At 38.3% G+C, this 25,819-nt stretch overlaps 1 protein-coding gene across 1 annotated transcript in view; it reads right to left on the reverse strand.

The window, feature by feature from the left end:
• LOC122842231 (cadherin-23-like) overlaps positions 1-25,819 on the reverse strand; it is a 95,475-nt gene that overhangs the window by 64,552 nt on the left and 5,104 nt on the right. The window contains exons 2-3 of the mRNA XM_044135918.1: positions 18,886-18,985; positions 13,414-13,488 (exon numbers count right to left, since the gene is read on the reverse strand). Of these exons, the coding sequence (XP_043991853.1) occupies positions 13,414-13,488; positions 18,886-18,976 (166 nt within the window). The 5' untranslated portion in view covers positions 18,977-18,985. The remainder of the gene's footprint in view (positions 1-13,413; positions 13,489-18,885; positions 18,986-25,819) is intronic.

The following is a 25,819-nucleotide window of genomic DNA, read 5'->3' on the forward strand; positions in this document are numbered from 1 at the left end:
AAGTCTGATTTGTAAGAAAAGCAGCGTTGGGGAGAATCAACATAGAAACGGTCAGCAACAGGGCAGACAGAAAAGTTTGTTTCTGCAGGTTCAAAATTGGTTACCATCTGCAGTCGTGAAAAAGCTCTAATTGAGAAGTCCTTTAATCACCATGGCAACCATTCAACTGTCCAAAACCTTTGATGGGACCAAGCACCGCCTCCTCACAGCTAGTTTTCAAACTTCCTAGCTTCCACCTCACAGAGCAGAGCAGTTGTCACCCAGGTCTCGCCCACTCAGCTCCTTCAGACTAGCCAGCAGCAACTAGCAAACATCTGGTGAAACTGAGAGTCTGCTGAGTTTATTATAAGAGCTACTTCTTGGTGAAACGCTGGTAAAAATGTTGTTAAAAGTTGACAGACAGACGTGATGATCTCCTGACAACTGGGTTTCAGAATGTTTTTAAGACATATTTGATAAATACAGCATTTTTACAGGAACTGCAGGTAACATAGTTAACCAATTGTGCTACAAAATGGCTGGAAGATGCACAATACTGCACCTTGGCCACAGCATGGGGCTATTCAACATTACCACAGTTCTGTTTATTTGAACATGTTTTTAAATGCATTTTTAAGTGTAGTTTTGATATATTTACTCTACCACTACTCCTGTTCACTGAACACAAAATTTACAACAGAAAACTCCTTCATGGCACAACAAAGAGAATTTGTGTTGTGTTTTCATCCTCCCTCTCTGGGGTCACACAGTTTACACCTTTCACTCACATAAAAACCAACACAACTCCACTGTGCCACACGAGATTGTTGCTCTCCATCATAATGGTGTTTTTCTTGCTGATCCGTATGGTACAACAGTTGTAAAGTAATACTGTTGTCCAGACAGCGCACCAGCATGTCTGATCCTGCATGATTGGGTCCATCTCAGCCCATTGCAGCTGACTAACTGCACAAACAGGCCAAGGCCAGCTGGACTTTATATGGCCAGGGATAGTTGTCTCTTTCTCACTTATGTCCATCTGCTGCAAAGTATCTCTTACATCCATCTCCCCCTTTTGCACAGACTTTATTCCAATCTTTTCATGTGAATGACTTTTGCATCTACATTTTGTGACGGCTCACTGTTCCTCCCTTCTCTGTTCATTTTTCTTCCCCTCCTTATCATTTCAACGCCCTTAGTTTTCTTATTGTTCTCCCTTTAAAATTAAATTTTAATTCACATTGTTTAACAAAAAACTGGTACTGAAGGACAATTTGAGGTTACACTGCAGTTGGATTTCAAAGAGGAACAGAAAAGCTCATCTGAAAATGCATCAAAGCCGATCAGCAAGACCTGCAGTGCAGACAAGAAGAATCCTGACCTACAGAACTGATTTTACATTATTAAAGGACTAAAAGCTGCAGGATACTCTCAATTACACACTTTTTATAAAAACACAGCAAATTAGTATTGTGTGACTCCTTGACAAAGTCATATAAGATTTGAATTTTCTCCTGTATCATAGAGTTGAACAGAGACAATACAGTGGTTAAGAACAGATTTGAATTTTCAAGACGTTACCAGAGATAACATGCGAAAATACTGACAAACCGCCTGGCCACTTTGATTTAACTAAGCAAATGTGTTTGAGTCTAATCACTGCAGGATTGATTATCTTTCAGCTGACAAGTTATTTAACCCCAACTGATGCAATGAGTAGCTTCTCATTTCTTAAACAACCATGTAGAAAGTCAAATCCTGTGGTCGTGGAAACCATGTTGGTCTGTTTCAGAAGGGTCAGATCATTGGCATCAAGCAGACCACTGGCAGCAAAACATCTAAAGAGATGCAGAAACTAAAATTGGAATAAGAACTGTCCGACGCATCGGACAGAAGAAACTTAGTCAAAAAGAGATCTTGGATGATGACATGATTGGCGATCACCTAAATGTTTGGTGAAACCAAATAAAAGAAGAACAGCAGAGCTCAGAGTTTTGTTTAATGGTGAAATTAAAAGCATTTCTACTCTCCAACATCCATAAATCTTGGTAAAAATGAATGTGACACAAAATGGACGTAAATCTTGTGACATTGCAGAAGTTTATTGAAACAATCCCACAGTGGAAATGTACCATAAGCAAAGATAATGATGGTCAAGTGAAATAATATAAGGTGACCTTTTTGGCCAGGCAGTGTGTCGAGTTTGGTTCATATCATCCCACCCTTAAAACTATGGTTCCTATTTGAACTGTTATCTTGATTTTCAATCTTACTAAAAGATTCTTCAAACTCTGGTGTCTCCTGGTTTTTTACTAAGAGCTCTCATGCAATCATCTTCACAAACCAGAAAGTGGATGATAAAGTTTGAGCTTTTAGATTAGAGTTATGTTTGGGTAAGGGTTTATGTTACCTCTTCAGTTGTAATGGTAAAGGTCAGGGCAATGAGCCAGAGGGGACATTGTGACACTGGAATGTCCCCCCCAAAGATATTAAGAGAACTGTGTGTTTCTGCACTGTGTCTGTGACTGAGACAAAGAGAAGTTGAGTGTGTTAAAGCTGATGGTGTGTGCATAAATCTCTTGTGTGTCCCTAATTTTTACTAAAGCACAGACTGAATTTGATGTGCAGTGGCAGCGATCTGAGCGTTTTGTCAAACCCATAACACACCACACTTGTTTTATGGATAATAAATTAACTCATTATCTGTGGCGCTCATTAGCTTCAGGTTCTAATTAGGCAAAATTAATATTGTTTCCTGAAAAAGACATTGACACTGGCAAATTGGCAATTGACCTCTCTGGTCAATCTGGGAAAAAGGACACAGCGTTGAGGTGAATCATAAGAGCAGAGATGAGACGTGAAATGGCAGCTGCTGCAGCTGATCAGGTTTGGAGACGTCTGTCTCTGATCTGCTGTCCTGTTTTTTCTGCTCTCTTTCTCAATAAGAGCAAAAATGTTTACACACAAAGTGATGCTGCCTTCTTAATAAGCTTTTATGTTATTTGTTTTGTGCTGATCTGGATTTAATAGCTCTAAATTTTGTGGGTTTAATCTTTTCTGGATCATTAAGTCTTATAATGTAAAATGTTGCATTTCCTAATTCTTTTATTTCTGTCAGCCTTGATTAGAAATTCACCCATCAGGATTATTTTTTTGATACCGTTTGCAGCTTTTCTTTGAGTTCTGACCTCCCAGATTTCAATGTTTGACAGAAGAGCTGAATTTGAATTGAACATGAAACAAATTCATTGCAGGTTTCCTCCGTTTGGGTGTCGGACACATATCCTAATTGAACTGAGGTCAAATCCAGGCCTTCAGGGCGATTGTTCTGCTCCTTTTCAACGTGTCTTTATTTCAACACACCTGAGTCAGACAATGAGGTCATTAGCAGGACTCTGGAGAACCTGACTGCATACTAAAGAGGGGATTTTGTCATTTGCTTCAGAAGTGTTGGACCAGTCTTAACCATTTAATTGTTACTCTGGTTGTATGTTTAGGGTCACTGTGCTGCATGAAAGCATCCACCCACCTTTGCTTTCTGCAACCTCCAATATGTGCTAATACAAACTTGCTAACTGGCTGGCAAAATGTTTTTGCATCTGTCATGGCAAAGTAACAATGAATCACCAACTGGCTGTATAAAGTTCATTTTCACTACGTAACAAGACTGGGTGCATTTTGAACGTCTAAATCAGTTCATTTTAGGGCCTGAAAGTCCAAATCGACAGCTGGACACGAACACATTTTTAATCTGACAGAAATACAAGTAAAGTTAGCAAGAAAAAAAATAGTCCATAAATTATTATACTACATACATTTAAAATACATTTTTACAAATTCTGTACAAAACCAACAAAAAGATATTATTAAAAGAAGAAAGAATAAAAAGGCTTTCAGGCTGAGATCAGCTTGTAAATGAGCTGACAGGAAGCAATCAACCCACTTGTTGTTTCTCCCTCTCTGGAACTAAAACTCTGGCCTTTATGAGAACAAATGTCAGCGTTCAAGACAAGGACAAGGACAAGATAACCTTTACATACACATCAGCCGCTGATCACCAGCACCGATGTCACTCTGCAGGCAAATAATGCAATTTTTTCTGCAAGTCACTAAAAACAGAGACTGAAGGTTGAGTGTTTAATGAAGCAGATCAAGGGAAGAAAAGTTGGACTAAATAAAGAGCCACAAGATGAACCCTGATGTTTCTGAACTGTGAGCTGCTGGTAAGCAAATGTTCACAGTGTTTTTCTTTTTGTCTTTTTTACATCAACAACTCATTGGAACCAGATGATACACTGTATGAAGTTTTCAAAATATCCGTTTTTCTTAAGGAAACAACATATAATCATGTAAAATCTGAACCTTAAAGGCAGTCTGGGATTAAAACACATGACTGTGACAGTTTTAGGTTAAAGGTGGGAGTGAAACAGTGAAACATGACAAATAGCTTATTTCAGACCATGACTCAAGATCATTTTTGGATTTAAGACCAGAACGACTAAACCAAAAACCTTCCCCTTGTATTTAATAGCCATGGAGAGGCTGGATTGCCAACAAGTGCTGGATAACTGACCTGTTGCATGACCCAAGTCTATCTTTAGCTCACAGTAAAGAATAATGGCTGGACATTTTCCTCATAGCTCTCTTAAGTTTCCATCAGTTTTTACAAGGAATCCCCGATAAAATGATTTACACACCGTCTAAAAAACATCAGCTTTTGTTTCATCCATGCACAGAATATCTTCCCAAAAGTCTTGAGGATTTTGCTTTATGTCAAACATGAAACAGATTTTTGTGATTTTCTGTTTGGTCAGCAGTTGTTCTGAACTTGAATAAAAAGTTGTGCCTTTTTATAAAGTAAGAGTACATATCTGATTTTAACAGCATGAAATTACTGAAATAGATCAACTTTTCACTGATGTTTTTATAATACATCTCAGTGAGGTAAAATAACAAGTTACTTTATGTCCCAAACTTAAATAACATTGGTTTCAGTCTCATGAAAAGACAGTAGAGCCACTCAGAAATGTATCCATGTGTTTTCTATGTCCTTTATTCCAAATACTAAAACACTTACAAAAACTCACAGGTTGAAAAATCAGGAGTTTTATTTTAACATTTTCATTTTGACAGTTTTCAAAGCCACAAAGAGAAGAAAAAACAAACACAAGCAAACATACAGAAATGCCCTCACACACATTCACGTTTAAATTTCCCTTCTCATTTCCGCTGCCTCTCTGCATTCGAGCAAAGAGAGGTGGTCGCTGATGTGAAACATCAATTTCCAGGTTAGCTGCTCTATGTGGCTCAGGCAGGTATCAGCCGTGACCCACCTGGGCCCGATAAGCAGCTGCACGAAGCTGATCTGCCACCAGCAGCGCGCGCTGGAGAACCCAGTAATGCAGGCATATGTAGACAAACACACATGCACACTCATGCATAAGCAAGCAAACTGTCCACATTGGGAGACTAAAATAATGTGAGAGAAGAAGTGGAAAAGTTAAGCTGCAGCACTTTATTAATATGGAACACAAGTGGAAATTGTCACCAACTGACTGAATGTTGGCTCATTTATAAAGTGGTGGGTAAATTTGATCAACCCACAAGCTGAAGTGATAGTCTGCAGTCTAAGTGGGGAAAGTTTTGATTTTTGCAACTAAGCCAAGGAAACAAGAGTTATCAACTCATCATAAAAACAAAGGGAAGCTGGTGTTACTATCACATTTCTGTACACTCAGCAAAGATTTGATGATTCTTCAGCAAAGATCACCTGCTGCAGGATTTAGTTTAAAACCGGCTGCTTGGTGCTTATCAGAAATGTTTCCCACTTGGATGGATTTCAAATTGTCATCATGAAACATCCCAAACAAACGGGCAGCTTCTCAGCTGCTTCTCTATTGCAGATGATTTTCCTCTTCACATTAAGTTGAGTTTGTTTTCACACCTGGTAGTCCAGAAGCCTGGGTTTGGTTGGGGGCCAAAATTGCAACATTTGTTACATTTTCAGCTGCAGTTCACTTTCACACTGGACCGTGTCAAACAAACCACACTAATTGAAAAATACTGCTCATGCCTTCGCCTGTGGGGGCGCTGCACTAACAACTACTGAAGGAAACAACTCAAAACATCTGAAGAAGACTCTGAGAACAACTTCCTTCTTTGTGAAATGTAAGCAAAAATGGGAAAGCATCTGATTTCAGCGGTTGTAGGATTTCTCTTTTGTCTGTGGAAAAAAAATAACTACAAAAAAAAAAAAAAAAAAAAAAAAAAGCATTCTCTCCACCCAAAGCTTCACACGAGTGTTTGTGTTGGTTGTATTTACCCAGAAGGCCTTTTGGGTCTGCTTGATGTTCAGATATGCATTTGAACTGTGCCAGAGTTCACTTCAACCAAACCGAGACCAAGACTTTAAGAGGACCAGAGTTCACTTTCTTGGTCCACATCACAGTGTGATTCTGAATCCACATCTTCCCAAACCAATCAGATTCTCCAGAAACAAGAAATAAGCAGAGCTAGTGTGAATGCACGCTAACATCTGGTTAGGTTTATATATTAAAACTTTGATAATGACCAGGTACATTTATAATTTCCTCTGTCCTTGTGTTTTAAGTCTAACTCAAATGTTATCTGGTCAGATAATCTAACCACTGCCAGATAGTAATGGTCATCGAGTTTATACAGATAAATTTAAGTGACTTTTGATTAGACTTTTGATACAGTTATTCACATTCCCACTTTTATCTCAACCTGCTATTCTGAGAGAAAGAAAGAAATGAGGAAACTGGGCTGTATTCAGTTAAATCGACTCATTAAGATCCCACAGACCAAACAAAACACAAACAGTTAAAAATAATTCAGTTCTTTCATATAGTCAGATGAAATAAAAGATCTAGGTTTGTTGTGCTTGTTTCTGAAAATGTTTTGCTCCTTTCTGTTACAACTAATTTATTGTAAAGTCAGCCATCGGGTCTCTGACAAGCCAGAGGCTCTGGAGCCAAACCAACTCTGTCACCTTTCAGCTTCTTGAAGTGTTTCTAGGACAGAAGAGGACAAAGCTGTCTCCAGGATTTTCATAAAGACCAAGTTATACTGAAGACATATACTTCAGTAAAATATATATATTAGTCAAGTTAAATTACCGATTCCAGCTGATGTAGATGCACTGGCTTTACAAAACAAAACAGCTCTGACTCAGTCTGATTGGATGGAGGTTGTCTGGAAACAAATCTTGCCATAAATTCTCAATTAGATATAAGTCTTTGACTAGGCCAATCTGACAGATGAAATTAGCAACACAATATTTTTGAAAAAAACCTAAATATAGTTTTTCAGATTAGAAGCTGCATCTAAAAGTTTTACGAGTACAGCAAATGAGTTCCACAAATGTTAACGTACAAACAAAATACAATCATACATTTTTTAATATGACTAAGTTTTGTATTTGTCTTAGATTAATTGTACAGTAGTTAAATATTATGTCTTTTTCATCTTTTTAAAGAAGCACAAACCCAGGCAATGATGCATAATAAATGTTAAGACACCAACAAAAAGCCTGGCTGTTTAAGCCATTGCGTTTACAAAATATTATTCTGCTCACACATCTAAACTACATTTTTAGGAAATAGTGGAACTACTTCTGAGGTGTAGAGAGAACCAGCCCGGATACCCGCCCACTGTAGGAAAAGGAGTGGGTTTTAAAACTAAATCCTGTTAGTGGGATCCCACCCAGAGGCTACTGGTTTAACGAGGAGACTTCTGCTGCATCCAGTATATTTGCACATTAGATGCATGTAGGGAACAATGTTAGGGTGTCTGTGCAGCACTTTAAAAAGAGGAGACATTTCATGTTCAAACCTCATTTTAAGATGTTTATTTTGCTTTGAAATGATATTTTTCCAGTTTTAAGGAAACAAAGAATAAAGACAGAAAAATCAAATGCAATCAAGTGCAAATTTCAGAAGAATGTTTTTACAAAAAGTGTTGTATAAACAACACTTATGTAATAAATTAAAGTCAGTTAATTTGACTTTAAAACTGCAGACAGACAATTAATAATGTTTAGGGATTTAGCAGAAACTTCTGGGTCAATCATTTCTGCAGTGATGGAGGATGTTGTTTTGTTTCATCCACACAGATCGTCTTGTTTTCACCCCCACCCAAATGGAAGTGCTGCAGATGCTGCGTTTGATTCCCCAGGTATCCCAGAAATTACTGAGATATTTGTCTTCCACTCTGATGAGTGATGACCTCTTCTGTAGAAATCTTTTATAAACAGTCAAAGACTGTAAGGCAGCTAATTTGGGATTATCAGTTTGGTTTTGGAACAAGAAGTTTTGGGCAATTGTCCTTGGACTGAAAGTATCTACCAGCTCTTTTCAGTAGTGGTAGTGTATGTTCTTGCTACGGTGAACAATCCATCCCATAATCCAATGCATGAATATTAGCAGGAAAACACAGAAGGTCAGTAGTTTCAGGATGCTACATTTTAAACCACTGTTAGCTCAGGCTAACAAGCACACCGCTTTCTGTGCATTCTCACTCGGTCAGCTGAGTAATTAGCAGTCACCCTTACAGGTCAAAACCAAATGTAGTTATTTTAAGGATTAACAAATCCCTGGTCAATTACACTGAAGCTTCAGACTTGGATTCTTACTTTTAGCATTAAAGTTGAGAAAGAGAAACTGTTCTTTTATCTCATCCTGACAAAACAACAAGGAAAATTGAACAGCAGAAAAGAAGCACGAAGAACAAAAAGTACGAGAACAAACTGAGCTGAAGTGGTCTGTGAAACCCAAAGCTGTCCCAGTGGCAATGATGGTATTGGAGATTTTAACAGAGGCTGATACAGCAGAAAGTTCCAGGAGTATGGAAGAATATCCAGGTTTCACACACGCACACAATCAGTGTGCTGTGATGACAACAACTCATTACTAATGTGTTGCTTTGTTTGGTGTCAACCTCTTTTTTGATTATTTTAAGTCTAATATAGACTTAAACCATTTTTATCTATAGAACCTATTTAGATTAACAAACCAGAACATGATGCTGCATTCAAAGTTTCCAGGAGTTCACAGTGGCTGATAGGGAGTTACAGAAGAAATGTAACCTGGGCTAAAGCATGGAAACATGTCAAGGTGAGGAAACCTCCTATAGAATCACCAATATGACAACTGATGCAGCACCAGGAGGAAGGCACAAAGAAAAAGCAAAGGCAACAGTGACTGGCCCAAGTCTGAGATACATGGAGATGAAGTAAAACTTCTTTTCTTCTGCATTTCATGCATATCTTAAAGCAAGTTTACAGCCTGCTAATAATGAAGCTGATGCATGAGAAAAACCCTGCAGAAAACAGAGTTTACGTCAGGCTGGGAAAGGTAAAAGAAACATGGGAGTACCACCAGGAGCTAATGGATTCACTGCAATGAACACAACTGTTTTAAATCCTTCAGCATCATTAAACTAATCAAATTTGCCACAAGTTTCACCTCTGCTGTAATCTCACTTCTCTGAGTTTTCTCACTCTCTCAGTGAAAACAATTGATTTGGAGCATATGCAATAATTTATTCCAAACACATTAATACATTAAGTCTGCACAGTCTACACAGTCTACACAATACACAACATTAGCAAACACTGCAGCAGGCGGGGGAAGTTTCTTATTTCCAACAAATATTGTATTTCCATAAGTTAATTACTCAGCAGAGGGCTTAATCTGCCGAATCAGGGCAAAGTGGATTAGAAGATGAGAGCGCTTAATCAAAGTGTTGTCTCTGTCTAATTACACATTTCATTTCCCTCACACAACACACACACACACACGCACGCACACACACACACACACACACTACGTATCTGAGTCTAGGAATATAAGACATGTTACAACACATACGCAGCTTCCATATCCTTGGTCGTGTGTCACCCAGGCATTAAAGTGAGAATGTTTTCTTTTTCCTGCTGACAATAGAGACAGGACTGAACTGAGATGTAAGATACATTATTCAGCGCATGTCACCAGTGTGTATCCACACACAGCCAGGTTCTTCCGTCAATTCTGCTTTACATCTAGAAAATATTTTTCCACACAGTTTCCTTTGTGAACCTGCTGCTTCTGAAATGACATCAAACAGCCATGTTTAGATCTTTGCCTTCACGCTACGGAGTGCTGAGTCTGCTGCTAAAGAGGTCACGCACTGAGCTTTCTGATATGCTCTCTAAGCAGGGTGGAATAGCGCCACCAGAGTGTGAAACGTGTGTGAGATCAGTTTGACTGGAGGAGTGTTTTCCTCATCTCTGTCCTACAGTATCAGTGTTTCCTTTGTGCTGGTGTCCGTCAGCTGCTGGACAAACAACCTGCTGGTGTCACGTCACAAACTGCTCACATGAACCAGATGCTGCTCGATCACCGCCAGGACGGCACCAAATTAGACCCATGATAACTTACTGTGAGCAGGTATAGAAACCTGAGTGATGTGTTGGGGTTGTACAGTTTGGTGGAAGCAGGAGTTCCCAAACCTTTGGCCATGGCCCCCCAAAGAGCATTAACCTCTGGGCAGGGGCCCCTGTGCAAACCCACAGACAACTCTAGAAAATAAATAAACATTTTAGAACTGTTTTTATTCACTACTCAATAATTATTAGTCATTGACCATAAATGCTGCATCATACCTTCTGATTTTAGATGGCCATGAGTTCAATGGTGGAAAATTTTCTATGACTTTGTTACCAGATAATACAACTTTCCATCACAGTTCTCTCTATTGATTATAGATTTATCAGGGATTCTCTATGGTCTTCTTCTTGTCAGAAATGTTTCCATTTCTTGCTTGCTCTGGGTTAGGGTCGGGTTCAGGAGAAAAGCAGATTAATGAATTTGACTGGCAGCCAATCAGAAAATGAGATCAAAAATAAAATTTAAATAAAAATATATTAACTTTTAAATTTAAGATTTAAAAATGTGCAGGATTCTTTTTTTATTTTGTATTTTTTTCCCTCATTTTCCAGACAACCTTCTGAAGCCTCACAGCGACCTCACTTTGAAAATAACTAGTTCAAAGAGTTACTTGTTACTTTATGTTCTTAATGAAAAAAACAGCAGGTAAATATACTTGTTTGGCAAATTTACAGGATGATATGTAGTTCTAAATTTCAAAAAAACATGACTTTGTCATCCAGCACCAAAGATTATGGAAGCATTTACTCATGACTGTGTGTGTGGGTGTGTGTGTGTGTGTGTGTGTGTGTGTGTGTTTGAACCGAAGGACCACCTCGATGAGGACATCTGCTGAGCTAATAAACAATAATCTTGACAAATTGTCACTGCCTGATCATTCTATCCAGCCTCACAGTCACATCACTGGGGGAAGCCATTACTGAGCAGGCCAAGGACATGACTGACAGCTCAATGGGCTGGTGGAGGGCGGGACTGGACCGAGGCCCAGCTGCCTCACAGGAGAGCAGTAACTCATGGCCAGAGGGCAATCCAAGCATATTGGTTGTGGAAACACATCCTGCCTGATCAATCCTCTTTGGTTAGCGCACAAGCTCACTTTATGAACAAAGTCCTGCGTCTAGAAAGGTTTTACACTTTAAAAAACAACTTAGCCTTAATATAGAGCAAATGTCCTTGAGCTCATAATGTAAATGATTTACTGTTGGCAGAGTGATAGTTGGACGCTACAGTGTAAATCCTTCAGATTAAACTAATCAGGTGTCCAGGGGCCTTTTCACACTGAATTCACACCGACGTTTTCTTTACAACCAATGCAACAGATACAAATGAGGCTAGACTGCAAATAAATCAATAAATGCAAAATCCCATAATGTAATTACTTCCTCAAGTATATGTTGCTATGCTCTAAAAGGTTTTCCAAACTATTCTTCCAGTTGAAAGCAGGTTATAAGTCAGGCCTGACAATGCAAGTAAGCTAGTTAAGCGCACAAGCTCACTTTATGAACAAAGTCCTGCGTCTAGAAAGGTTTTACACTTTAAAAAACAACTTAGCCGTAATATAGAGCAAATGTCCTTGAGCTCATAATGTAAATGATTTACTGTTGGCAGAGTGATAGTTGGACGCTACAGTGTAAATCCTTCAGATTAAACTAATCAGGTGTCCAGGGGCCTTTTCACACTGAATTCACACCAACGTTTTCTTTACAACCCATGCAACAGATACAAATGAGGCTAGACTGCAAATAAATCAATAAATGCAAAATCCCATAATGTAATTACTTCCTCAAGTATATGTTGCTATGCTCTAAAAGGTTTTCCAAACTATTCTTCCAGTTGAAAGCAGGTTATAAGTCAGGCCTGACAATGCAAGTAAGCTAGTTAAAAGTTTAAAACCATAGAAACCAAGGAACACAGGAAATGAGATGAATGTAAAATATTCCTACAGATTTTTAATTTTTAATGCAAACTGTCAAACGTTTGATTAGGGGATGACAATCTGAGTTTAAACACAGTTCTCAATAACTTGTCTTCTCTAATTCTTTCATCTCTGGCTCATGATTCTTCTTTTGTAAAAGCATAAACTTGTAATGTCTTTATTAACAATTCTTACTTTAAAGATTATTCCTTCTTCAGTTCCTTTCTTGTCCCTGAATGTTAACTTTTCTGTATAAAAATACATTTTAACACATTTGCACCCCAAACCTTTGCATCTACCTGCTATTAATTAACTGATTCTACATTAGATAAATTTATACTGTGATAACCAGCTGAAGATAAATTATCTTTATCACCCATCTTTGACAGACCTCCATGAGCCAATGAAAATTCAAGCCATACTAGATTTTTTCTGAGTGGACTTCACACATTTCCCTCGTCAAGAGACAAAATATACATGAATAATAATGTAGAGGACAAAACTGGGAAAGAGACAGGAAATATGAGACATGTTCCCACTCACAGAAAACAACTGAGGAAGAGAACGATCCAAGACTCACTTGGAGTGTTGACAGAGTGGAGAAGAGCAAAGATCATGTGAGGAAAAAAAGGTAAACTTCAAGAAAAATCAATCCTATAAAAGGGATTTTAATTCTAAGCCTATAACACACTAAGAGAGGATGAAAAGCCAGACATCTTAAAATTGCTCTGTCAATCACGGCAACCAACCAAGCATTATAAATATGAGAATAACGGAAAAAATGTTTTCAGAAAAAAATAACCCACATAAGAAAGTTCTTGGACAAAAAAATGAAAAGAATGTAACCAAAGCCATTTCAATTTATATCACATCTAGTCAAAGAGGTCTGATGTTTACTGGAAGTTCAAACTCTAGATTAACATAATGTTATTGGAAAAGAATGCAGAGAATACATAAAGCTTCTGTCAGCAGGAGTTTTGAGCTTTAGGTTTTAAAAAGAAGTGAAGAGCTCTTCTAAAGACTCCAATCACACAACTAATGCAACATGTTGACACTTGAAAAACTCACCAATAGGCATGTCTTCATAGATGAGGAGGTAAGTTGAAAAAAAGTAGTTCTGGAAGCGTGGCGGCTGATTGGAGCCTGTGGAGAAGAGAGGAAAAAGTCATTCACAATGATGAATATAATAACAGTATTTCATTGTCTGCTGACTCCATTTCTGCTCGCAAAATATGTTTAAAAATCCCTGTAGGTTTCAGGACTAGACCAAGGAGAAAAGCAAACCGCTTGGTCTGCTAAATCAAGACAACAATTTCTAAATATTAAATGTATTTTAAAACATCATGGTCTAAAAGCTGCTTGAACTGAGTCCGTTGGGTTCATGCCTACAGTAATTTGAGATATTCAGGCCATTGAAAAAAGAATACAGAATTCAGATGATAGAAAGTTTGATATTTGAAGATGCAGATGTCCAAATAATCTCAAACATTAATATTCATTTATAGCAAAAACGTGTTGCAATGTAAGGTGTCTGAACTGAAGCACATAAACAAAATATGTGTTCATGTGCTTCAGTTCATGAACACATATTTTCATGAACTGAACATATGTGTTGGTATACAGGTTGGTTTAGGTTAAACCAACCTGTAGAATGAGTCACTTTAACTGCTGCAAAGTTTAGCTTCTGTATTTTCAGTGCATCAGTTGTTTAGCTATGAATAAAGGTCTTAATACATCATAGCATCAAAGATCCCAAAAAATAATCATAACCAAGATCATCAATCCAATCCATCTGTTTATTAGATAAAGACCCTGTCAGAACGTTTTTCCACATTTGACGTCTCCATATGGATTACTCAGCAGATGTTAAATCTAAAATATGTTAGATTTTTGTCGAATGTACAGATTTGTTTTTTGTAGAACGCATCTGTGGAAAATCTGCATAATCACTTTTTTTCCCCGTAGAGCATATCTAAAATATTCAAAAGAAAATATAGCTTGGGAGGCTGAAATACCTCCGTGCAATGCTACCTGACATGCTACCTGACATGCTACCTGACATGCTACCTGACATGCTACCTGACATGCTATTGGCTGCTGTTTGCGAAGCGTCCTGATTGGCTGCAGAGCAGAGATAAAGACCACAGGTCTGATGCTCTGCATTAGAGCCAAACCAGTTTCCACTGTTCATATTGATGCATATTTAAGTATATGTGGTCTTAACTATTAATATGGGCAGTTAGAAGCATTCTTAGAGCAGACCTAAAGTATTAATTGATTTTAATTATTGGCTGGCTGCCATGGTAACTAACCCCTCTACATAGTGACAGTTCATTGTCTTCCATATCTATATGTAGTCATATCATTTTCTCCTGAGTATTTTAATCTGTTGTGTTATTTTATCATCATGACATGTTAGTTTACAGCAGCATGTGTGTCAGAAGACATAAATTTAGCCTCATTTGTAAACAGTGCAAACCTTTTGGTTAACTTGTCGCTGAAAGATTCTGACATAAAATATGGATGTCCAGTCAGGCAGATTTTCACAAACCAACTTTGTGGTCTTTTTTTTTTTTTTTACCAGTTCACTATATAAGTTGTATATTTTGTTGCATTGAATGGAGTCATTTCTTTACTTTTTCATTTTGTATTTCATCAGATGACAGCATGGTGAGTCCAGACTCAGACTGAACCACACTGTATATTGGCCACAGACCAGGGATTCATAACTTCACTGTATGTATTGCTGCACCTGTTTCATTTGTCACTGTCTTCATCCTTTTGAAAGCAAAGGTAAATCTTTAATTTCACCACCTGCTTTCCCTCTGCAGCTGCTGGAATGCAGAATGGGTCTGAAACGTACTTTTTAAAATGGCTACATTAAACATTTGGCACTTTTTCCGTGACACACTAATGAGCAAATGGGCATAATAATCAACAGAAGCTGGGAAAATATTAGGCTGAAGCAGAGCTCTTCTCCAAAATTAATTCTCTCATGGCCTGCAGTGACAACGATGATTACATCCCTGTTGTCCTCACTGAGTGCAACGCGCCACGATTCACCTGAGTTTCACTGCAGACATTTACCTGTGTACCATTTGGCTGGGATCACTGAGTGCAATGTATACCTAATTACTGCCCTAGGAGAGGGACAGGGAGCTTTATTCTGGAGTTACTTTTAGTCAATACAACTAAAAGTGTTTTCAGAATTACAACTACGTTATTATAAGAGAAATTTGTGAACAAAAAGCATCATGAAGACCGAGGACCACAGCAGGTCAGGGAGGAAGTGGAGGATTTTAAATTCAATGAAACAAAACTCCAAACTTTGAACTTATCAAAAGTCAATCATCTGAAGCTAAGAAGGGTTTGGCACAAAATGCAGACCTACACTAAATTCTCAGAGTAAACAGGTCTGAATCAAAAACATGCAGAAAACCAACACTACACTGCAAAACCACAAAATCTCATCAAAAACTTTCAGTCTAGTATTTAGTAGGAGTATCTTAGTTCACCAAAAATAAGAAAAAATTATTGTGCAAGTATTTTTTCAGCAAAAACCTGTTTTGTATAACAATATGGGAAAAATACCTTTTTCCACTCTCGCATATGATTAATTTTTCCATATTTATGAAAAAAGTGCATCTTTCCCATAAATTACAATATGGAAAAAGTGTCTTGTTCCACAGGCAGATTATTTAACTTATAATTAGTACTTTATTAATCAATATTAAGAAATTATAGACTCAAAACAAGTTACTAAAACAAGACATTTTTCCCATATCAGAACTGATAATATGGGAAAGTGTCTTGTTCCACTGGCAGATTATTAGCAGATTGGTTCCAGTTATCAATTCATCAATTCTAAGGAATTATTGACTTCAAACAAGCTCCTATTGCAAGTTACTTGTAAATTAGTTTTGTACTATTTCAAGTGCACTAAGATATTTGCATTAAACTTGACAAAAATGGTTCATAAGATTTTGTAGTGAATACACAACACTGGACACACCATCCCAGTGTAAAATAGACCCTTCTTAAAAATCTCAGCTGTTTTTATATGGAGTAAAAATAGTCTCAAAATATCTGTGCGTGTGTAAAAATATCTAGATATGTGTAATACGTATTGTGCATTTTTGAGCGGTACAGGAGACTAAGTGGTCTGAAAAACGACCACACGGACTTAGCTGCAAACAACTAAAGTAGCACAGCTCACATAAACATTAGCTGCTGCTAACAGAAACATATGAGGAGGTCACAGTGTCAAAATACCAGACATATAAAACGTAATCTGAAATTATTCATAATTACTCCATATCTCATTATAATCCCAATGCAAAACTTGCAGGTTTAATTTGCACTTACTCCTGAGGGCAGAGCACCGGGACGCTCCGTCTTTCTTCTTGGTTTCCTTGCCTATTTTTCCGGCCAGCGAACTATTCCGCCACCTTGTGGTCGTTTTTCAGACCACTTAGTCTCCTGTACCGCTCAAAAATGCACAATATCTCTATAAATAATATAGGGATATTATAAGGAAGTGCTGAGATATATCGTTTTTCACCAAACTGCATGTAGACGCACCATCTGCACACAAATCTGGGAGCTCCTGAAGCGTGAAGTGAGTCTCAGAAATACTGGTGCACTCGTAATCAGATCTGTGCGTAAATGCAGTTTCGTGTGTGTACCAGGTGACTTGTGTGTACTTTTTCAACATTTGTAGATGTAGGAAAAAGTTTATTTTATTTTTAAGGTTTACAAATCCAGTATTACACACGCACAGATATTTTTACACACGCACAAATATTTTTACACACGCACAAATATTTTTACACACGCACAGATATTTTTACACACGCACAGATACTTTTACACACGCAGAAATATTTTCAGACTATTTTCACTCCATAGTTTCAGGAATTGTTGAAAATCTGTACTGAAAATATTGCTGATTAATCTATGAACAATTTTAATAAAAAAGCCTGTCTTTAAAGACTGCAGTATTTTTTATGTTGTTGTTTTAAATTAGTGTTTTACATCTTTTCTGGTTTTATTCTTCCAGGTACTTTATTCTGAATTACGTCTTTTTGATCTGAAAACAAGTCAAGCACTATACTCCTTAAATGACTGTTTTTGGTTTAATTGTGTCTGGGCAGCTCTCTGTGGTGTCAGGAGGAGGTATGATACACACATGTTATTTTAAAAGATCAGTGAACAAATGGTCTTTGATCAACTGAGTTGTCTGGTCGACAACCGACACTCGGAAGCTGATGAGGGTCGGCCCAAAACTGTTTGAAGTGAGAATGCTTGAGTGACTGAGTCTTTGCTTTCAAAGCAGGAGGTTTTCCTGCTGTCATGTGTCCTTACTAGCGGAATAAGATGCTTATCTCTGGCTTGTCAGTGTGGCATGGAGTGTACTTTATTGGATGCAAGGTGGCGAGAAAGACGGGTTAATGGGCTCGTGTCTGTACCTGTGGCTTCATTATGGTGAGTCAGCACCGGATGAGTAGAGAAATGCAGATGGATTACAGCAACAAAATAATCACAACCGTGATCATCAATCCAATTTGCTGGTTCAGAGAGGCAGCGCTGGAAGCTAGCACAAGGTCAGTGTGCTAATGAGCTTGATGAAAGAAACCAGGGACGAAGGGAGCAACAAGATAGAGGAGAAAAGGCGTAGTAACACCTTGAAGGAGGAGTGTAATATGAAATCAAGTTTTCAGAGTTTTACATTATGTTATGATTTTTACTTCCTCATCAAAAATATACCAGGAGTTTTACTTGAATTCTTTCAAACATCAAATGTTCACAAACAAAGATACAGTGCTGCAAGTAAGATAGTAAATAAGTGCAAATGTATCCTTTAGAAATATGGCAGCCATGTTTTTGTTTTTTGTTTTTTTTTAGGTCATTGTTGATGAGAGTGCAGTAATTTCTCTGCCTGGAATTAAAACTTCAGGGAAACCTCACAGGTTTTTTACATCAGAAATTTCACCATTCAAATCTGCTGTGCCAATAAACAGGAACAATATTTTCTTTTCTTAGTTTTGTCTTTATGTGAAAACTCAGCAGCCAGGAAAAAAGCCCAGGTGATTTTATCTCCATTTTATAATGTATGCCAGGACTAGTGTTTATGGAGGCGCTGCTCTTGCTACAAATAGCTTGGGAAGAACTACTTTAAAGTTTTGTGATCAAACCTCAAGCAATTTGTTTTTCACTGTTTATAAGAGAAACATTTATTCATAGCCCTGTAGATTCTTAAAAGCCTTTCTTTTTATTTTACATAGGTCTTACAGTTTTTTAAATAACTGAAGTCTAAATTCACAGATTTACACAGAAGAAAACTACAAGAAAGCATTATCTTCTGCTTCTGCAACTGAGAATATGAAGACTTTAAAGTAAAGCACATGCACTGAGCTCAGAACCTGTGATCATCGTTTAAGTTATGCAGCCTGAATACTTTTCTCTTACATTAAATCTCAAAAATGAAGCTCTAGTCTTTGCGGCTTTGCACAGTTATTGTTTATAGGAAGAAGGACTCACCTTCACAAAATGACTGAAGAACAAGGAGGGGAAGGAGGATCTTGGCAGCCGTCATCCTGCACCCTAAACCCACACACGAACCCCACGACATCACCGACACCTGCAGGAAAAACACAAACAGAAAAGATCAGTTTATTTCCTCTAAATCGTGTTGTGCAAAAATAAAGACTGTTAAAGAAAATCATAAACTCTGAATGCAAAATTAATAAAGATGTGCAGGAAACGCACTGCTTTAAAACACATTTCTGTAATAATCTATAATAAATTATTCTGATACTGCGTTACCTTTTTCTCCTTCTGGACTATCTTTTTTTCTTACTAAAATTTGTTAAGCTAATTTTATTACACAAGATTATTTCTTTAAAACATCTTCCCTGTTTGAATAAAACTCATGATAAAAATGATAGATATTTCTGCTGATTTGTCACGTATACCATATATGTTAATATAAAAACTTTAGAGTAAACTGACAGCAGAGTTAAAGGTAACACATCCAGCAGAAACACGGTTTTGTGCCATTGTGCTCTTAAAGATGAAAAATATGCAGAAATATGTAGGTTATTCAATTTATACAGAGTAGCTCATATATACAGGGGAGTGAAAACAAAATTTGAGGTAAAGAATGGTCTGTCAGTGTGTGTTGTATAAATATATGAGATCGCTCTGTGAATGTAGGTGTTTCTATGAGCTGTTCACGTGTTTATAAAAGATGCATTTGTTTTCATCTGGATTCCTGTTTCCTGTGAATTATTCCGTTCTGTTTCCTGTGGGCATGCAGTCGGCATGGCGATGTGCAATGCTCCCTTCCTTATTCAACTCTGTTGACTTCTCTGTGACACATTTTAAAACTCCTGACCGTTTCCTCCTTTTACCTGTTCAGGTTAAAAATTTTATCCTATAACAAACGAGATACTCTAAGGTTTCAGTTGTACACATATTTATTCACATTACATAACTAACAATGGATTCATCGTTTCTAAAGCTGTTTTTACTCCTGATAGTCCAGTCGACTCGGTTCGACTGAGGACCAAAATTGCAACAATGGTTATATTCTCAGCCGATGCTTTCTTACTTCCCTGAGCCAAACGAACCAAACTATGTTCCCACCTTTGCCTGTGGGGGCGCTGCAGCAAGAACAACTGAAGGAAATGACATAAAAACCTCTGAAGACACTGAGTTAAACGTCCTCAGTCAGATTTTAGCCTTTGCAGGATTTCTCTTTGGTAAAAGACCATGAGTCATTTCTCCTGCTTGTTCTGGACTCATGTTTGTTTCGGTTGTATTTACTCAGAATGCTCTGAGCTGTAGTCCACTTCCTGTTTATAGAGCGGTGACTAGTCCGCTTGACGTTCACATACACATTTGAACCAAACCAGAGTTCACTTCAACTGAAGTGAGACCTATTTGTAGGACCAGAGATTTTTTTTTTTGGTCCATATCTCCCTCTCCAAACAAAACTGGACTTTCAAGGCAAATAAACTAAATTTGGATTAAAATGGACCAAAGAGGGCTGATGTGAATCCACCCTACAACATGAGAGATACAAATGTCAGCTTTCTGTTTTAATCAGAGTTCCTCCCTGTCACGAAGACAGTCAATTAAGCCCAACAGCAGGAAGACGGAAACCTGCAGCACCATGCAGCCCAATGTGCCTTTAACAATTAAATAATATAACATCTATTTAATATTATTGAACAATAACTTTGATTTATATTTCGAGGAGATCTTACTTTGGGTTTGCCTCATATCTGTCCATTTTGTAGCTGTAAAACACACACACACACACACACACACACGCACGCACACGCACACACACACACACGCACACACACACACACACACACACACACACACACACACACACACACACACACACACACACACACACACACTTCCTTGACTTGTCACCATTCCTTTCTCTAATGCTTGGGGACATCTTGGAGATGATGGCTTCATCATTATGAATGATGATTACAGGCTGAGACAAACAGACCAGCTGGGTGTGAGGAAAACTTGGATGGTCTTTTGAATTCAGACACTTTGCCCCATAACTCTAAAACAAGTTCACACACACAACAGACTGATTTCAGACTAGGATTTAAATATAACATTGGTTCTTTGCAGAGGAAACCCCGGCAGCTCATTTTGAATCAGAAAGGTTAGAATCTTGCTGGTGATTTGAGGTTGTGTATGCAGAGTGTTTTAGTGAATAAGTGCTGAGTTCTTCCTTTCACTGCTGGTGTGACTCACTTAACCTGAAACACAAACTGAGACCGCAGGCCATTGTCAGCCTGTGCAGTAAAACTGCAGAAACAACATTGAGCAACCTTTCATCTTCAGACAGCTGAGACCTTGAAGAAGTCAGTTAAGTCTGATCCAAGGCACTCTGTGTTCATGGCTTCGATCCAGCAGTCTGACAAAATGCAGCACAAACAGACTAAAGAGCTCATCTGCTGCCATGGCAAAGATTCTTCTTATTACCTGGATATGACTGGTGTGATTGTAAGTCTTTTCTTCTATAACTGATCCTTGAAGACAAGGTGATCATGCCGATTTACCTGCCTTGTCTGAATATGTACTAAGGTTTATCATTTCTCCAATGTAGCAGACAGTACATATGCAAACTGGTCTTGATGGTGACAAAATGTGGGAAACAGAATCCAGTTTTATTATAACTAAAAAGTTATGGTAATAATCTATATTGTAGGGTTTAGTGAAGGAGTGTGTGGTTCCTTGTTGCTGTCAGTGAATATCGGCACAGAGTTTGAAACCGACCAGGCAGCTGAACTTTTGGTGATTTGTTTCCTTATTGTAACAGCAGGATTTGTGGATGACAGAAATGCACAAGCCTCCGTTAAAACCAATATGACAAGATGAATCTGGTCAATTAAACATGATATTCAGCATTTCCTGAACATGTTTTCACTTTCTACCTGAAACCTGAAGCTGTTGAGTGGATCTGAATGACAAACTGTTTGTGATTCCATCACTTTATCGAAAACAACCAGAAAATTAACACCAGATCCTGATGCTGCCACTACCAGGTTGTACTGTGGCTAAGCTGAGGCGTTACTTTGTTCCAAACATCGCTCTTGTAATTGAGACCAGGGTCAGCACTGAGCCATCTTCCTCCTGCTTCTGCTTAATAACATCCAGTCAGTGACAAAATCCACTTGGTCTGCAGAGAAAATGGCATGTTAATTAGTTTCATTTTATGGCCTTATATAGCAGACCCAGGCTATTGTCTGACAAAGTAATGTGTTTAATGGTGAATACAGTAAGCGTCGCCCCAATCACTCCACTCACAATGTGGTGTGGAGAGAGTGTGTGGGGGGTGGGAGGGGCAATCAAAGCGCCAGCATGAGGCCTGGTGTTAGCTCCACACTCAAAAATTAAAACCAATTCATCAATAACAGATTGTGGGTGCCATCGTTCATGCAAAGGTCTGATTATTTCATGGAAAATCTGAACTCCCCCATGCAAAGCTTTCGAAGGTTTTCTAATGGCCAAAGAAATAAAAAAAGTGCTGTCAACTGCTGTCAGAAAGGCTTTTAGGTCTCAGTATTCAGTCCAACTTAATGATTTAAAGTCTAAAATCCAGAGGAGGTGATCAGAATGAAAGAAGCCCTTTAATTGGATCATGGAGTCGCAGCGGAGAGCATAAAGCTTAACTGATGGTCAGCATCTGCAGCTCTGCTTCACTTCACTGCCTGCAATGTCACCATCTATCAAACCTTTACTACCCTTTGCTCCAACTCAGGCAAGGAACTCATCTTCTCTCCAGCATCCTCCATCACATCGGCCTAACCTCAGTGTTTTTATTTAAGGTTTTTTTGTTTTTTTCACCTGGACATGATCTACTTTACTGTTGTTTTTATTAAAATCATTAAGAAATCCATTGAACTTTGGCCTTAGAGATAAGTGGTGCATTTCAGAATCCTTTCTTCCTAAAATGATGATGCATTGCAAACAGATATGCAGTATAGCAGGCAAAAACCATGACAATACCACCAAGTTTTACTAACCGATGCTTACAGTGGAAAGAAGTCCAATTTTCATCTTCAAATATACCATCATGATTTTAAACCAGAGACTTTTTAGAGATAAATCTGCATCACAGGAGTCATTTTCAAGATTTGTGTTAACTAGAGATGGAAACTTTGGCTCTTTTTGCTCGACTCCCAATGAAGATCAAGTTGTTTTGGTTCCCAAATGGCTCTTAATTTGTTATCTTTTAGCTTAACTTGGCAAACATGACTGTTAATAAATGCTGTTGCATTTGGTTATGAGAAGCCTTATTAGTACTTATTTGTTCTGTTGCAAAAGCAGGTATTCCTATTTTTGTGTAATATTTTAGTCAGATAAAAAATTTTTTAAAACAAAAATGAATAAATAACTGAACTAAACACTGCTAGCAAATCTACCAAACAGAATCACAATAGAAGCAGAAACAAACTCAGTATTCAAACTGTCCTCAGTGTTGTCATTCAAATAAATATGATGCCTCAGCATAAGTGGGCTGATTTGGTTCCTCTTTTTAATACTTTTTTGAGAAGATAAGTTGCCATCCAGCCGGTCTCACTTGATGGCAATCAATTCTTTTGATTCATTACGAAGAATCAGTGTTATCACTCTACCTACTACGTTACAATTTATCCATAGCATGTTAAAAACAGTGTTAAATTTTTTTAGATGTATGTGTATTAAGATGTGACCCAATGTCTTAGAGCCATTATATGATCAAGAAGGGCAACGTCTGCACCCGACATGTTCCTCCAAAAAAGGCCACATGCCTGAATCCTGCTGGCTTCCAGCACTCAATATTATTGATTACAAGGCAATTGTGTCTGACTCGGCTCAACCTCGTAGGCACCCCTCTCACAGGAAGCATGCTGAGCCTCAGCCTGAAGCCGATCTGGATTATCACAGCAAATCAATGGGAAGTCTGTCCACTCTCAGCGCTCATCAAAAAGACATCACTCATTAACACACTGATCAAACACAGAGCGGCAGACACTTTGGCTTTGTCAAGAAAGATGGGATGACAGCAATGCTCTGATGAGCTGAGAACATCCCAACCCTCCGATCTCTTCATCTACAACATGACACAATTCTACAAAAGTCTTACTCAGCAAACCTGAAGAACAAGGTGGCTCTTAGCCACCAGGCACCAGGCACGCCCTGAGCACAAAGCTGAATGCTAATTCTTCACTTTGGAAATACATTCTTACAGGAGAAAACAAACACAACATAAAAGTCAGAAATGATGTTTTTTACTAGACATTACAGCACTTTTGTGTGATGTTTAATGTCTTATCAGGCTGTTGCACATTGGAGCAGTTAATAGTACAAAAACACGGCCATGTAGGACAATTTAGAGACCAAATAGTCTGTGTCACCCTGGGATGGACTAGTGGCATGTAAATGGTGAATTCTGGGGGTCCTCCCTTGTCCATAACTGCAAGAGTAAGTAAGTGTAGACGATGGATGGATGGATGGATGGATGGATGGATGGATGGATGGATGGATGGATGGATGGATGGATGGATGGATGGATGGATGGATGTCTCTTTTAAAACTCTGCCTTCAGGAAGTTGTTATAACATCACTCTTCTATTAACCCTTTATCAACATTTTTACCACCGTTTCACTAAGCCGTAGCTCAGCAGATGTGCAGTTTCACCAGGCGTTTGCTAACTGGTGCTGGCTAGTCTGAAGGAGCTGAGTGGAGAAGTGGCAGGGGAAAGGTGGCCTGTGAGGTGGAAACTGCAGCTCTGATGAGGAGCTGTGCCTCTAAGGCGGGGCTAGGTCCAACTAGGTGTTTTGCACAGATGAATGGTTGCCATGGAGATGAAATGATTTCTCAAACATTCATGAAAGAACCAAGGCATGTTTTTGATGAGGGAATAAAGTTACAACATGATAATGCTCAAAAGAGTTGGTTTCTGCTTTGTGCAAACAAGCAATGGCTGTACATTTTTGAATTAAACATGTATGTTTCTTTTTATTATTCCCTGGTGGTATTATACTAAAAATTCTGTATTTGGTTCTTATGAAAATGAACAAAACATCAGAGAGCTGGCAGATACTACCCTACAGTAGAGTTACCTGTTTATTTGTGTCTTCTCCTGCTCATTGGCAGCATATTATGATGCTAACAATCAGACTGGAATCAATCACAGAGATTAGCTTTATGCAAATCATTTCTGCCCACGTAGACCTCACATCTGCCAAAACGTTTATTAAAAAATAGAACCTTTTTTACATCTAGAATCATGAGATTGGTTGTGTTACATGAAAAGCTGCAAAATTCTAAAATGTTTTTCGCTCGTTTAAATGCTCTGCAGAGTAACTTTTTGTCAGCTTTCCATTCTCTGATACAGTGAGCCTGGAGCAGCTCGACCAGAAGAGACCTGTGTGGATACAGACAGCGTAAATATGCATGACCGTATCAGATTGATGCTAAAAGCCAACAGTGACACATGCATCACCTTTAGTTTCCTTCGTTTTTGGAATAAGGTTGTTCACTCTACCAACAGTTGACCGTCTCTTCTGCTTGAAAGACCAAAACGCACCATTTAGCAGCTGCTCTTCAGGAAGGATGACCTTTGAAGCTCAACACTTGACCTCCCTCCTCGTTCAGTCCTGCCTCCAGTCCTGCTCGACTCTTTTTGTGTCTCCTGCGCCGTCTTTCCCTGCACGCTCATCCCCCGTTCAGCCATAAAGACCAACAACTATGACCTGTCAGAACTGGAACTAAACTATTTCTGTTTTTGTTCTAGATGAAACTCTGAAGGAAAAACTATTTAAAAACGAGAACCTCCAAAGCATTCCTTAAAAACTTTACAATTTCTGAAATCATCCCAGGCAAGAACAAATGCCTACTAGATAACACACACCTGCTGTATTTCAAGTAATGTTAGATACGAACTGT

The sequence above is a fragment of the Gambusia affinis genome, linkage group LG13 (genome assembly GCF_019740435.1).
Source record: "Gambusia affinis linkage group LG13, SWU_Gaff_1.0, whole genome shotgun sequence".
Lineage (NCBI taxonomy): Eukaryota > Metazoa > Chordata > Actinopteri > Cyprinodontiformes > Poeciliidae > Gambusia > Gambusia affinis.